This window comes from Eucalyptus grandis, chromosome 4 (assembly GCF_016545825.1).
Source record: "Eucalyptus grandis isolate ANBG69807.140 chromosome 4, ASM1654582v1, whole genome shotgun sequence".
NCBI classification, from domain to species: domain Eukaryota; kingdom Viridiplantae; phylum Streptophyta; class Magnoliopsida; order Myrtales; family Myrtaceae; genus Eucalyptus; species Eucalyptus grandis.
In genome coordinates, this window is record NC_052615.1 from 21,086,498 (window position 1) to 21,101,410 (window position 14,913).

Genomic DNA, 14,913 nt, shown 5'->3' on the forward strand with positions numbered 1-14,913 from the left:
TCAATTTGGGGTTTTTGGTGATAAAAAAAAAATAGTTTGGAGTAAATTTGTCATATGTGTACTGGCTTTTGGGTTTTTAGGGTATTAACCCTAATTAATTTTCACATCGGTATCCTGTATTTTTACACAAATACAAAATATTTTTACTCTTGTAACAACTTATAGCCAGGACCTTATTTTTCCTCCTTTTTTTAACACCGCATCCTAGGATAAGATATTTTCCGCAAAATATCGAGTGAAAAAAATATCAAGAACCAGACAGGAGCAAGAACGCCATTGAAGGAAGCTGAATACGAGCAAGTGATTGAAGCATTACCCAGTTGGCTTCGTGCGAACGTGGTCAGAGAAACGAAACAGTAGAAGGAAAAGAGCAAGTCATGCAAGAAAGTTGGGTTCTTCCTCGCACATTATTCAAATGCATTATCGCGAGGCCGAGGCTTCATGACAACAGCTTCAAATGGAGAGCATCAAGTAGCTCGGAGAAAGGCGATTCTCTTGACAATTTTAAGAGGGGCAGCTTTTACTTCGATAAGCGTGGCAAATTGAGGAGATTCGATCACAAAAAGGTCTCCAGGAAAAAGGGTAATCACTAAAAAATTCTTTTTCCCTATTGTTCTCTTTTTGCCTAAAATTTGTCTAATTTTGACAAGTTTTGGCAGGTGGGTCTTTGAGAAGCCAAGGTTGGAAGTACGGCTCTGGGTTTGTGGATGGGATATTCCCAGTTCTGAGTCCTAGTGCTCAGCAAATTCTGAGCTTCGTTATGGAGGAAAATGATGCTAACAGGGTCAATGCTTGTCTTGATACTCTCCCTCCAACTAATGCCACTTGGGATGATGTCATAAATGTAGCTGTTCAACTTCGTTTGAATAAGAAATGGTACCCAATAATCCTGGTGAGACGAAGATTAGATCTTTTTCTTTAGATCTTATTTTCTCTGTTGTTTAATGGAGGAATCTTTCATGCAACATCTGCAAAGCAATTTGAGCTGACCAAAGTTTGACGAAAGAATTTCATCTTCTGAAGATATTTAGTGGTTGGCTTGTAACGCCATTCGCTTTTTCTGTTTTTGATTATGGTTGGATATGCGATTGTTCTTTCGTCCTCTGCTGCTTTAGACACTAGTGACCTCACATCCATGGTCTGTATATCCTTATAATTGTTCTTCAATTCGTTTAGTGTAGACAAAGTTGGCTTGTAGAGCTGGAAATTCTGCAAACCTTCAATTAGATGCTGATATCTGTATGATGTCATGATTTTTCTTCAGTAAGAGAGGATATACACAATGTTGTTTACATTCAGTTTCTGACTTTCCTAATGTTTGTGATGATATGCACAGATAGGTGAGTGGTTACTGCATAGGGGCTCCTTCCAGCCAGATGTAATCTGCTACAATTTATTGATAGATGCTTATGGACACAAGTCAATGTATCAGAAGGCAGAAAGCACGTATTTGCAACTTCTTGAAGCTCGGTGTGTTCCTACTGAGGATACATATGCCCTTCTTCTGAAAGCCTACTGTACATGTGGCTTGCTAGAGAAAGCCGAGGCTGTCTTTGCGGAGATGAGAAAATATGGCCTTTTCCTAGTGCGTTATGGTAATATATAGTTAATCGTATGATGGTAGAGTCATGGGCTAACTGAGTTTTTAACTCTAAAGAGGACTTTAAATATATAGGTTTGCACGTACTAGGTGGAAAGGTGTAAAGATGCGTTGTTGATTGGCATGAATTTCTTGTCTTGCTGAAAGTAACAAAAAGAAGTTGGGCAAGACATTATTTTGCTTTGGATGTATAGCAATATCATTCATTTTGCTCTTATCTTTTACATCCATAATTTTTGTGGTGTTTGTAACTGAAAAGAGCCTTTGGACACAAGGTTTTTTTTTTTTTTTTTTCCTTTTCCTGGTCAAAGACAGAGGATAGTTTATTTGGTATAATATCATATGGGATGAATTATTAAGGGCCAACATTTCTTTCATTTCATAATGAAAAGAATATTACAAGCTGAAACATTCATAAGGTCTCTGTGCATCGTTTTAGTATAAGGGGTTCTCTGAGCGGCCTTGAAGATAAGTTTTGCATTGTTTGCATTGTATTAACTCCATTCCACCAGTTTATGTTTGGTACTTCACATTCAGTCAGGCATGAACAGGAAAATCTCTCATTTGAGCAGGTGCTGCTGTGTATAATGCATACATTGATGGGCTAATGAAGGGAGGAAAGCCTGAAAAGGCAATCAAGAACTTTGATAGGATGAAGAGAGAGTCTTGCCAACCAACGACTGAGACATACACCATGCTAATCAACTTGTTTGGAAAGGTGACTTTGATTGTACAATGTACTCATGTCTTTCAGCAGCTGTCCTATTAACTATAGTCACATTAAAGTGCAACAGGCTTCCATTGTTGCGACTTCAACGTTTAATTAGTGATTGAGGTCCTCTTAACAAGTTTGGCCTGAAGTGCAATATGTACTCGATGCTGATCATTTTAAATGATTCTTATTATCTAGAGGAAATGTATGAGATCAGCTCGCCTCTCATATGATCTGCATTTGTTAGTCCATGCTTTGTTCTCTTATGTGGAAATTTCTATTCGCTCATGTATATTCCTGTACAGGCAAGTAAATCCTATATGGCCTTAAAGATGTTCAATGAAATGAGAAGTCAAAGGTGTAAGCCAAATATCTGCGCATATAATGTTCTCATCAATGCATTTGCAAGGGAGGGGCTATGTGAAAAAGCAGAAGAGATATTTGAGCAGCTGCAAGAAGCTGGGCATGAGCCTGATGTTTATGCTTATAATGCACTCATGGAAGCTTACAGGTGTTTATTGATATGGTTTCTTCTCTTTAGTTTTTTTGGCGACAATAACCTTAGCAAGCACTGAAAAAAGTACAGTGACAATACTTATAGATAAGAAGGTAGCGGCATGATAGTTAACCAAAGAAGCACAACAAGAGAAATCTTATAATCTCTGGTGCTTTAAGATTACAACATATCACTTACATTATGGCATTTTTATCTTATGTTACTTGCGAGAATGCTAAGAAGGGTTAGATTGCATTAAAAACTTTAGTAATTGATGAGTGTCAGGAGAACTTAGTTGTGTAATTCTTCGAAGAGATTATTGTAACGTTTCGCTTTTGCCTCCTCAAATCTATAGGCACAATACGAATTCTGATTTTTGATTACCATTAAGTTAAAGCTGAAGGAGTTCATAGGGAGCATAGAGATATTTTAGGTTTGCACTTGAAGCTGCATTGTTCATGAGCCTCAAAAATTTCCTTTCTCTCACCATTTCTGAAATTGATTAGGTCAAATTCTTTAACAGCCGTGCAGGTTATCCTTATGGTGCAGCAGAAATCTTCTCACTCATGCAGCACATGGGCTGTGAACCTGACAGGGCTTCATTCAATATTATGGTAGATGCATATGGGAGATCAGGTCTTTATAAAGGTTAGTTGCAACTTGAGCTGATGATGCTGTACTAGATCATCTTCCAATAGTCAAGTCCATTAGGATCTAAAGATACTATGGTGTTGATTGGGTCTTTATGAAGGTTAGCAACTTGAGCAGATGATGCTATCCACAGTTACTATGGGGTTGATGACATTTGAACTTGAAACACTGCACATGTGGGTATGGGTCATTTTTTTTCCTTCTCAATTATCAGAAGAGATTAGTGAGCATGAAATTGAAATCTGGAGTTTGCTTAGTTGAAAATCAAACAAGTGCAATCAACCTAGAATGTTGGCCATTAGCATTCTATCGAGTGGGAGGGGAGATTGGGACATGATCAATCCTGGGAATAGCAAAAAAACAAAATCTATGTAGAGTGCTCTCTTCTGACTAATTTTCTGTTTTGGATTGGTTAAGCTTTGCATTTCACATTTTCCTAAATGAGCTCGCAATAAATTTTAGAGTGTAAATAAAATATTATGATGTCAGATACTGATTGCTCTAATAAAATCAATGCCAATATCTTGCCCCCACCTTTTTTTTTTTTTGGCCTCATGTACTCTATGATTAACAGAAATGGTTATTTTAAGTTTGATACAATAGCTGTGAATGCTGGAATGGCATGATGTTTGCTCACTCATGTCTGGGAACCATAAAAAACATGGGGGGACAAAATTAGAGTGCATCTCTTGTGGATGCTAGATTCATTCTCGTAAGCACTTGCCTGCTGTCCCCATCCTTTATCTCACCCTTCTCGGTGCTTGTGGTTCAGATGCAGAATCTGTTTTCGAAGACATGAAGCGACTAGGGATAGTCCCCACAATGAAATCGCACATGCTACTTTTATGTGCTTACTCGAAAAGTGGCAACGTAGCTAAGTGTGAGGACATCATGAGACAGATGCAGCAATCTGGGCTTGAGCCAGATACTCACGTCCTCAACAGCATGTTGAACCTCTATGGTCGATTAGGACAATTTGAAAAGATGGAGGAAGTGTTGAATGCAATGGAAACCGGGCCATATGTAGCCGATATAACCACTTATAATACACTGATCAACGCATATGCACGAGCAGGGTATTTGGAAAAAGTCGAGGAGCTTTTCCAGATGATTCCAATCAAAAGGTTACAGCCGGATGTTGTGACGTGGACGTCTCGACTTGGAGCATACTCGAGAAAGAAGCTTTACAAAAGATGTTTAGACATTTTCGAGGAAATGATTGATTCTGGTTGTTTCCCGGATGGAGGAACTGCGAAAGTGTTGCTTTCGGCATGTTCGAGTGAATATCAGAGAGAGCAGGTCACCGCTGTCATCAGAACCATGCACAAGAGCATGAGAACTGCTTTGCCTGTATAAAGGAAGCACGCTTCCTATAGTTTGATGAGCGAAAACAATCTTGGAAATGTTATGGCTGTCCAAGGTGTGGTTTCTTTGTTCACGGCGTTGGCAAGCCTGCCTTATCTTTGGTCAATGTTCCACCGTGGCACAACCACACTAGCTCCAGATGACGGTTTTGGATATATGCACGACGCACTATAGTTATCGCCGAACCTGATGTTACAGAAAAAGAAGAACGCAACTGTTAAACAGTAGTTTGATAGAAATTTTCTGCAAAAGGTCGAGTCCTGTTGCGTTCTTTGTCACGGTGATGCTCTTTTTTTTTTTCATGATGGTGAATCGTTCTTTCTTGAAACAAATCCAAAATCAGGTTGTTTTCCAAAGAAAGCTGAAGATAGGTACCTAAAGCACATGAAAAAAAAAATCGTGGGAGAGAGATTTTGCCCTTAGGCTATTGTTTTCTAAGGTTAGCATTTGAATGTTTCAAAGCACGATATTATGAATGTCCTTTCATTAAGAATTTTGCAAAACAATAGGGCTCTAGTGTCTAATGTGCAAATGTCGTGCGAGGAGCTAGGTTGAGTATGCTTGCATGTCCTTTCGTAAGTGAAGTGAGAGGTTTTTATCTGTAGCTTGGAGATATCCTTAAGAACATTAAAGTGAAGCACCAAGAGAGAAGCCCGGATGACCAACGCATTTGTCGTGTGATGGTAATTTAATTTAATTAAAGTCAGTAAACCAATCTAATTTAGATTGGTAATTCAATGAGTAGTTAGTAAATTCAAAACATTAACAAGCCATGTAAATAGAACTTGGTAATTAGTATAAGAAATGCTAATTTTCAAGCTATATGAAATTTGGTATTTTCAAAATAGTATTCATAAGTTGTTATTAAGTTACCTTAAAAAAAAAAGTCATTAGTCATTCTTCTACAAAAGGTTTTTTTGATACTTAAATATAGTTATTGAAATTAAGTCTTATTAACGAGTTCTTCCTGGTTACTTATTAAATGTACTTAATACGGGAAAATTTTGATTTTTAATACATCTATTATGCATATAATATGAGAAAGACAATGCATTGGAAATTATAAATTGTTTAACTAGTGCCCCAAACACTCACTAACAGAATTCATTAAACTTTACCTTTTGCACGTAAAACAACAAAATTGTGCCAATTGATGATACGAAGATGAATATTCTACCTGAACATACAAGTAAATATCCGAAGGGGTTGCTCGAATGGTGAATGTGTTTGCTCTCCTCGCTCAAGATTCGGGTTTGAATCACTACGCTTTTGGCATTCTTTTCGGGCCATTCCAGGAGCACAGACACGTGCGACCCTTGGAAATTCCCTGGTGTGTGTGGTACGGGAGTATTGGGTGTTCTTAATGTCACGGAAGACCCATTGATATACACAAAACCATGGAAGGAAATCTTCAACCAGAACATCAGGCCAATTGCCGAAAGAAGTGATTTTATGGTAGCTACTAGCTGACATGAATGGAGGCGCAATTTGCGAGAGAATCGAGATTTAATAAATGGGAGATGGTCTGCTAAAGATTCTATATTGCAGGCGCTAAGCACGTGATGTTCATATTGGTGCACAAAAATCAGCATTCCACAAACTTTGTGCTCATTGGAGTTCGCTGAGACAAGTGACTGACCACCATTATCTTTTTTTGTCAGCTTGGCCTCATTTCGATCAACTTGGAATAGTTATACTGAATTTCCAAATTTCCATTCAACAACCCCAACAACAACCAAGGAAGTTATTTTTAGGAACATCCACCAAACTCCACATCCTATGTAAATCTTTGTGGGAGAGGGAGAGGGAGAGGGAGAGAAGAGAGAGAAGGGCATTGTGGAGTGTGCACAGACAACTGAAGAGGGATAGTCCGAGATTAGAATTACAGAAATGGCGTCGTCGAGGTTGTTGTGGGCGTCAAGAGCAGCCTCGTACCTCAGGATCTCGGTGTTCCACAGAGGATTTTCCACAGGTAAGGGAGAGAAACGGCCCTGCTTTTTATCTTGATCTTCTTCTTATTGATCAAAGCTTTGTCTTGAGATCTTGCTTTAAGACTTTCTCCATATATATTGTCATGGTGAGTTGATTAACATATTTATGCATAGAGGCGGAGCTCACCACCGATATGGTTTTTAGAATGAATGATATGTGATCTATGCTATGGAAAAAAGTAGGAGAAAAAGATCTGATTTCGATCAACGGGTTGCATATTTGGCATCGTTGTGTTGAGCATAGATAGGTGGGATCGAGCCAATGACGTTCGTTCCCTGTTGCTTGGGCCGAAGTGGCATTGTTATATGTTATGTAAGGGTGCTTTAAAGAAGGTGCCGAGTCAAAAGCTAGAGCACATTGATCAGCATGAATGAGTTGCAGAGCAATCTGCCTAAAAAATGACAGTGCTAAAAAAGGATTGAAATATTTAAGTCCCTAGCATCTCCAATTGAAAGCTCAAATGGCATTGGTAAGCCAGATCACATCTGTTTCCTAAACGTGAAGTTTTCCCTCTTGTTGTGCTGCTCATTCATGAATTAAGATCAGATGACTATTTTCAATTATCTAATTCACACGCTCTGACCAGCTTGTTTGGAATCTGTGGATCATCCTCTTATACAGAGTGTGCTGATTGCTATAGACATTGCCTCATATTGCGTATCCCTGTCTTGGAATTATTGCAGTTCTCAAGGATCTCAAGTATGCCGATTCTCATGAGTGGGTGAAAATTGAAGGCGCTTCTGCAACTGTTGGCATAACCGATCATGCGCAAGACCATTTGGGAGATGTTGTGTACATCGAATTGCCGGAAGTAGGGGCTGCGATCGCACGGGGCAGCAGCTTTGGCGCAGTTGAGAGCGTCAAGGCCACCAGCGATATATACTCCCCCATTTCAGGGAAAGTCGTTGAAGTCAATGAAGAGCTCAACAAATCTCCCGGTCTAGTGAGTTCTTTTATAGAATTATGTTCCTGTTGCATTGGTTTTTAAGATCGAAATGATTAGTTGATTATGGTTCTTCGTGGCATACTGATTCAAAAAACAGAAGATGGTATTTTGTTGGTCCGGTTTTTGCTTGAATCGATGTGTTAACTAGAGTAGCTACTCTTTAACTAATAACTTGAATGCCATCTTTTGAACTACTGTTATCTTTTGTGGAGATTGTTCGAAACGTAGTTGTCAGGTTCAGATTGATAGAAGGGTTCTTTGTCTGTGGATTTTCCAGATTAACTTGAGCCCATATGAGGACGGGTGGATTATAAAGGTCGAGGCGAAAGACGCAAACGAAGTGAACAACCTGATGGGGGCTGATGACTACTCGAAGTTCTCGAAGAAGAAGACGCAAAGCATTAAGCCTCTACCCTTGTAGAAACTGAAGTCGTGTTTAGGGGGAGGCATGGCACTCCTCTCGGACAACCGGGCACCCCTTTTTTCAGACATCTCCAGCTGGGCCATACTTTTACCGTTGTGGTTTCTTCCAACTGTGACTTTGTAGAGCATTGTGTAGAATTTCATGTAATAATTCTTGGAAATCCTTAGTTTCCATCACAATTGTGCCATCTTAGTTACAGATTCAGTTTTTCCAATCTAAATCTTTAAGGAACGCAACCTTCTCTATTTGTGAAGGGTGTTGGGCATATAAAACTCGCATCTCTCGTATTCTGTGGCCACATTTAAAGTGTAATTTACAGATTTACATTATGTGAATATTGTGGAAAAAAATTTGACCAGCTTGTAACAATTTGAGCTGTGTCGCGAGCAGAACCACCTTAAGCTTTGGGCATTTGTTATCTCATGCGAAAAGACTTCATTGCTTCTAATTAAGCATGGAGTGAATAGTTGTTGTTCAAAACAAACATTTCTTAGTGGAGTGGGACAGTAACCTTCATAGCAGTAGCTACAGTGGCCACCTCACCCCGCCCCTAGGGCTATAAAAAAAGGCCCATGTTGGCCTGACCCGACCCGACCCTAAATTTAGGGTATTTTGCGACTAGGCCGCAGTCTTCTTCAGGTGGAGAGCCGGTATCAATAGGGTTTAGTTAGGATTGGGCCGGGCCGGGTTGGCGCGGAACTTTCGACACCAGTACCGCGGAACAACGTGGCTACCCTCACCACCTGAACAATTGTCGCCATCGCCCATTCTCGCCGTCGCCACCACCGTCACCATCGGTACCCAGCCACCACCGTCTCCAGCCACCCACCAGCGTCGCCACCGGATCTTGTTAAAAAAAGCGACCAGCCTCACCATCACTACCCAGCCACCAGCGTCGCCACCAGATCTGGCCAGAACCAGCGACCAACTTCGTCGTCGCGGACGTGTCCAGAACCAGCAACGATCGCCGGCGTCTCTCATTGGTATGTGCTCAACCTTCTTCTATGACGAAGAACTTGATGAACACTTGTATATCTAGTATTCCTAAGTCTGGAGATCTGACTGCGTAGAAGCTGCGTGCGAGATGGAGAGAGACGTTTGGAGTTTGAGCTTGTCTGGGTTGGAAATGGGGTTCCGCGAAGAGCGCCCGAGTCGTTTTTCGTGTCAGACATGATTCGGCTGATGTTGCACCGTAAATGTGCTGAATTTGTTTGTGTCCTATGGGTTGCAACCATTGAAGAACGATTCCGTGTTTATCAATGTTGTTTATGCAAAATTGCATTGAATTGCTTGTCTTGTATGTATGCACATTACGCCTCTTCGAACTCTCTTTCGCAGAAGCTTTCGCAAGCAATCCAAAAAAAAAAAGGAGGAGAAGCAACAAACATTAGAGTGTCCTTTCTTGGAGCTTGATTCCAGTAGGTAGCTGAAATCCCGAGCCTTTTCCACGTCCTCGACGATCTTTTCATCTGATAAAAAGGAGGAGAAAAAAAAATTAAAAAAACCAACCCGGGATAAAAGGATTGGCGCGGTGGCGAGGAATAAAAAAGGCTCCGGCGCACCCTCATTTCTTCTCTCCCCTGCTCGCGTGCTTGCCACGAGCTCCGTCGCCTGTAAACCTTCGTCCTCCACCTTTTTTCTCTTCCCGTTTTCTAACCCTTTTTGGTCTATGCATATTGGTTCTCCGCAGCGGCAAAACCAGCCGCAGCAAACCCTTCTTAATTTTCCTCGGTTTCATGTTCTGGATCATCCCTTTAGCAGTCCGGTCGGGGTGTGACTGACCATGATCAGGGTTTATGCGTTAAGGCTTCTTGATGATGCAATTAAGGACGGTTTTGGGGCTTTAAGTTGGAGCGTGATAGATGATGGGGTTTGGTAGTTTAGATGGATTTTGATGGCAAGAGCTTCGGAACGTTCTTGCTCAAGCACATCGCGTTGTGTCCAGCGCTCATTTCCTCTGAAGTTTTTTTTTTTTTTAAATCCTTAACGAAAGTGATGAGATTGGGACTGATGTGGAGAGCTTCTACTGTTGACAGGCTTGAGATTTGGATAGATTGAATTGATTTCTGGTTATTTTATGTTTGTTTGTGCTGTGCTTTTGGTTGGGCTCTTGCATTGAGAACTTTTAGTGCGAAATCAAACATTATAATAGAGTATGCCCTTGCGAAGACTGTCAGTCGTCTGTAGATAAATCTGACTTGAGTTTTGATACTTTGTACGTATATTAGGACAGCACTATAATACTTGGAAAGTTGACTGGAAAGCAACTAACATTTGAGGTTTGTTCGTGCATATAAATATGGAAGAGTCTCGAATTTCAAAGAGGTAACATCGAATGAACATGTGACTTGAATCCATTGGAATTTTGATCTTTGGAGGGATCAGCAAGACTAGCACAATCTTGGTTGGGAATCTGGTAATTAGCAATTATATTCTTTATTCCACATGTAGCTATAATGCACTTTAGTTCGAGGAATAATTGGACAAGAGCCAAAATCCTTAGATGCAGTTATTCTTCGCATATATAATCTCCAACCAGATACCTTCTGTAGTTACAATCGACTACTTTGATCAGCACCTCATTGACTTCATGGCACTGCTAAGATATGCAGAAAGCTGCAAAACGCAATTAAAGGTTCTTTGGCTACTTTGGCGGTAGCTGGGTTAGTTTCTGAATCAATGGGGATGCTCCAGGACTTACAACTTCGAGCTGTCAAAAAATGAGACACATGATCAGTGATGTTTCCACATTGGCAAAGGACAAGTTCAATATTTGGGAGAAGAAAAACAAGACAGGTAAAGTTGTAGCACAATTCAAGCCATGTTAAGAAAGACGAAAGGGCTAAAAAAGGAGATCTTCTCTTCTAGTGATCCGGCAAATTGTTGTACAATTCAAGCTATGTTGATGCAAATTGCAATTGTTTACCATTTTCATTATCTCATCTTGTTTAGGAGGGTTGAGGTGGGGACGAATTAATTTCAGAAATGGGTTTCGATTCTAATGCCCTGCAAGGAGGCTTGGTAAAAGCACCGAGCGTAAGAGTTATAATAGGAGCAGAGTAACACCGACAAAAAATAAAAATAAAAATAATAACAACTCATTTATGGCACCTTTATATAAAAACAGGGCCTTTTATTGTTTGGACAATTTTCTGTCCTCCTTCCGTTCATCCATCTTCTTTTCATATACTCTCTATCTGTAATAGATCAAGACTTTGCCAAATCCAAACATGAGACATCTATTAATTGTGTCACATCTGAATCCACAATCGACATGTTCTTTTTAAATAGATCACACACAACGTAACATGCTAACATGTTTCTTAACTCTAACAAAAGAATTCCTCGCCGGTGTTCAACAAACTAAAGCAAACGATGAACAATAAATGACAACACGTTCAATTGTCTCTAAAAACCCTCTTCTAAAACAGGAACCACATACGCTAAAAACTAGTTGTTACTTACTCCGCATTAATTTGATAACCTGTTGGAACACCACTTCCACGAGTTCCCCTTTATCCCTGCTCGTTGCCCAATAATATTGAAATAAGCTATGAGAAGTATAAAAAGTTCGAATTAAGGTATTGATGGGAAAGAAGAAAGTAATACCCGTTGCCGACGTTTTCCGATACAAATCCTCCGATTGACCAAACACGATTGACGGATTTCAGCAACCGTTCACGAGTCTCTTGCGGAACTTTATGCCGCAGCATGTCCATCCAAAAACGATACCGTAATTTTTTCTCTTGCGAGGGCTCCACTCCATAGAAGATGGACAAAATATTCTGCCCTTTTTCTTCAACGCATTTGAACATTTGAGCTAGTTTATCGAGACAGTCAGGAGATGAGGCAAAATCTTCAGAGATGATTGGAATAAATATCTTGCAGTGGTCCATGGCATTCCGAACCTCGAGATCAGAATCTTTACCAATGAGGTATTGATCATCATCTCTGAACACACTGATATTTTTACACTCGAGGTGGCGAGCAAGGTGAGAAGTAAAGATCTTTGTAGCAGGAGGGCTAGAGATTGGGAACACTTCGTACATATTTTTTTTTTCTTTTCTTCCCGACAATGCAGCACGACAAATCAAAGCCATTGTGATAAGATATAACCTAACAGTAATCGTACGAAATTTCAAAAGAACAAGGTAACTTTAAAAAGCCACCGAATCGGTATAAGGCCATGAACTCCGCGAACATCACATGCATTCTCTATGCGGGAATTGAAGGGAGGCCAAAGCTGTCAGAGAATACTTACGAAACATGGGGATTCGTTCGATCCACGGCCGTCTCAATATACTCGAAACCGTTTTAAACACCATTTCCTCCAGCTGTCCCTGACGCCTGCTCATCCAAAAGTGCCCAGGGGTTCGTGCTTAGATTTAAGACGAATCTGACATATAGATTCAAAAATTGTAGATGAATACATATACATACATACATACCCATCAGCATCCTCCCGTAATGAGCATCCTTTAATCCTTGTGACAGACCTCAGCGCTTCTTTCCATTTTTCCACTTGTTCCGGCGAATGGTGTTTCGCCAGTTTCCTAAAACCCTTTCCAAACTCCCCCCTTTGCTCACGTACATCAGAGACATCCACGTCATAGAATATAGGCAGGACTACTTGGCCCTGCTGTCTGCGGCAATCCATAATCTGGTGGAGTTCATTGAGGCACCATTTACTATCCCCATAATTTTTGGAAATGATGGGGATCGCGATCTTACTATTCTTGATGGCCTCGAAAATCCCCAGCACTATCCGCTTAGCGAGGAGATCCGAATCGTCCTTGAACACGGAGAATTTAGCATCTACTAGCTTGTTATAAAGGTGATCAGTGAAGCCGTCACGAGTGTCTTCCCCTCTGAAATTCAAGAACACGTCATAGTTCGAACGGACAACTAATGGGGAACGAATGGTTAGGGCTTGCCAATGCATCTCCAAACCTCTGGAATTTCGACAAACGGCCTTTCTTTTCTCACTCTGATTTATGCGAGCGAGGCCAACTGCAGCGGAGCCAGACGGTAGACTAGCTAGGGCAGCCATCTCTGCAATAAACTCTTTTCTCTCTTCGAGATGGAACTCAACTTCCGAAATCGCTCCCACCAGCGTATGGAGTCGGGGTGTCCGATAACACCCCGACTGTCGGAAAATGTGATGCATGGTCAACTCCGACACGTTCCGACACGCGAGTTTGGAATTGCGAGAGGCATGGCGGGTTTCTAGGGCGGGGTCATCATTGAAGAAGGTGATGGAGGGTGGAGGCGAGGGCGAGGAAGCAAGAGGCGAGGCCGTGACTGCAAGGGAGGGCCAAAGGAAGAGTAGAGACAGAGTCGACCGATAGGGAGAGATAGAGAGGGAGAGATACAAATTTGCAGGAAAACGGCGTTTTGTAGGGAATATATGATCTCACAGAGGCCGCCGCGGCCCTCTGATTGGCTGATCTATGTTCAGGGTCTGCCAATAACGATGAGCTGCTTTCGTTGCTAACAGGCGTAATAGCGACACCCGAAAGGGCAATAAAAGATAGAATTATGTGGTGGGAATGCTAAAAAATAGATCCAACGTAAAACTCTTTCATGGTCACGCCCGAAAGGACAATGTAAGCAGCCTATCGGGAGAAGAGGAAAAGTCAGCTCTTCTCCGGATGAGCTGACTTTTCCTTTTATCCCGATGCGCCACTTTCATTGCCCTTTCGGGCGTCACCAAAAGAAAGGTTTACGTCTGTTAGAGAATGTTCGATTTATTTTTTAGCATGAGATGCTTTCATTTTTCAATTTAAAAAAAAAAATTGGAAATGAGGAAAGTACGAGGAAACCCGGTCCTAAGGTTCAATTAAGAAATTCAGGCCATTTATTTTAGGAGCTTCGATCATTCGATTTTTCATAATTATCAAAATAGTGACTAACGATAAAGAACTTAGACCATTCGGCCATTTATTTTATTTGTTTCTTATAATTATTGAGAAAGAGAGGGTGTTCGTGGAAAAGACAATCCGAGTCTCCATGGAAAGATAATATATCTCTCTCTTGAGTCGGCGTCATCATTTAGATTTCTATAATTAGGCCTTTGGGCATGAGTTGAACATTCAAATAACAATAAAATTAATATCACTGGAAAACTCTAGACTTATTTATCTATGATAGATTTATCTTATTATTCTTTTATCACAAAAATTTTAAATTGGTACATCTATAATAAATTCATCCAAAATTAATGTTTTGATCACCAAATACCCTAAATTAGTAAATCGTAACAAATTTATCATATGTTAGTTTTAGTTAAATTGGATTAATACTAGAGGTGTATGGTTCCGGGGTAGAACTTGAATCCCGAGAACCGGATCGGTAGGAACTATAGGTTTCAAGTTTCAAAAAAATGAAGAACCTATTTTGATGAGTAGATTCTAGGTTTTTTATTGGAGGAACTTAAAACCTGTAACATGTAACCTTGAATTTGAAACAAGTTTTAATATTTTTCTTGGTTTATGTCTTCATGCGATTTTCAATAATCTATATTGTTCGATAATGAGTGTATAATCCAAAAACACTAGTCCGAGTTTCCATTTTATGACTAAAATTTTTACTTTTTATTAATGTTTAATATTTTGTGCAGCGATTTGCAGCATGTTGAGAAAAAATGCCAATCAAAGATGCACCATCTAAGAATTGTGAGAAACATGGTGGGTTTTTGGGGCGGGTCTGAAAGTGCGAAGGAGAGAAC

At 40.4% G+C, this 14,913-nt stretch overlaps 2 protein-coding genes, 1 long non-coding RNA gene and 1 pseudogene across 3 annotated transcripts; 2 read left to right on the forward strand and 2 right to left on the reverse strand.

The window, feature by feature from the left end:
• The first annotated feature begins 377 nt into the window (after positions 1 to 377).
• LOC120292556 (pentatricopeptide repeat-containing protein At2g35130-like) lies at positions 378 to 4,882 on the forward strand. Its single transcript, XM_039310808.1, has 7 exons — positions 378 to 582; positions 660 to 892; positions 1,337 to 1,589; positions 2,170 to 2,318; positions 2,618 to 2,823; positions 3,332 to 3,456; positions 4,232 to 4,882. Exons 1-7 carry the CDS (start codon positions 378 to 380, stop codon positions 4,813 to 4,815), a joined length of 1,755 nt encoding a protein of 584 aa, XP_039166742.1. The 3' UTR covers positions 4,816 to 4,882.
• Positions 4,883 to 6,570: 1,688 nt separating this feature from the next.
• Positions 6,571 to 8,167, forward strand: LOC120292822 (annotated as a pseudogene).
• Positions 8,168 to 10,451: 2,284 nt separating this feature from the next.
• On the reverse strand, positions 10,452 to 11,853 carry LOC104441205. The gene is made up of 3 exons (XR_005550405.1): positions 11,796 to 11,853; positions 11,652 to 11,707; positions 10,452 to 10,896 (listed from the first exon to the last, which is right to left on the reverse strand). It is a non-coding gene; the product is annotated as an uncharacterized LOC104441205 (long non-coding RNA).
• A 22-nt stretch (positions 11,854 to 11,875) lies between these two features.
• On the reverse strand, positions 11,876 to 13,236 carry LOC120286136 (disease resistance-like protein DSC2). Its single transcript, XM_039310809.1, has 2 exons — positions 12,635 to 13,236; positions 11,876 to 12,533 (listed from the first exon to the last, which is right to left on the reverse strand). Exons 1-2 carry the CDS (start codon positions 13,234 to 13,236, stop codon positions 12,389 to 12,391), a joined length of 747 nt encoding a protein of 248 aa, XP_039166743.1. The 3' UTR covers positions 11,876 to 12,388.
• Between the last annotated feature and the right edge of the window lie 1,677 nt (positions 13,237 to 14,913).

Coding starts and splice junctions, on each gene's coding strand:
- LOC120292556 (XM_039310808.1), top strand. CDS start 378: ATGCAAGAAAGTTGGGTTCTTCCTCGCACATTATTCAAATGCATTATC. Junction 583..659: donor AAAGGTCTCCAGGAAAAAGG/GTAATCACTAAA, acceptor AAGTTTTGGCAG/GTGGGTCTTTGAGAAGCCAA. Junction 3,457..4,231: donor GAGATCAGGTCTTTATAAAG/GTTAGTTGCAAC, acceptor CTTGTGGTTCAG/ATGCAGAATCTGTTTTCGAA.
- LOC120286136 (XM_039310809.1), bottom strand. CDS start 13,236: ATGGCTGCCCTAGCTAGTCTACCGTCTGGCTCCGCTGCAGTTGGCCTC. Junction 12,534..12,634: donor TTACGGGAGGATGCTGATGG/GTATGTATGTAT, acceptor TTGGATGAGCAG/GCGTCAGGGACAGCTGGAGG.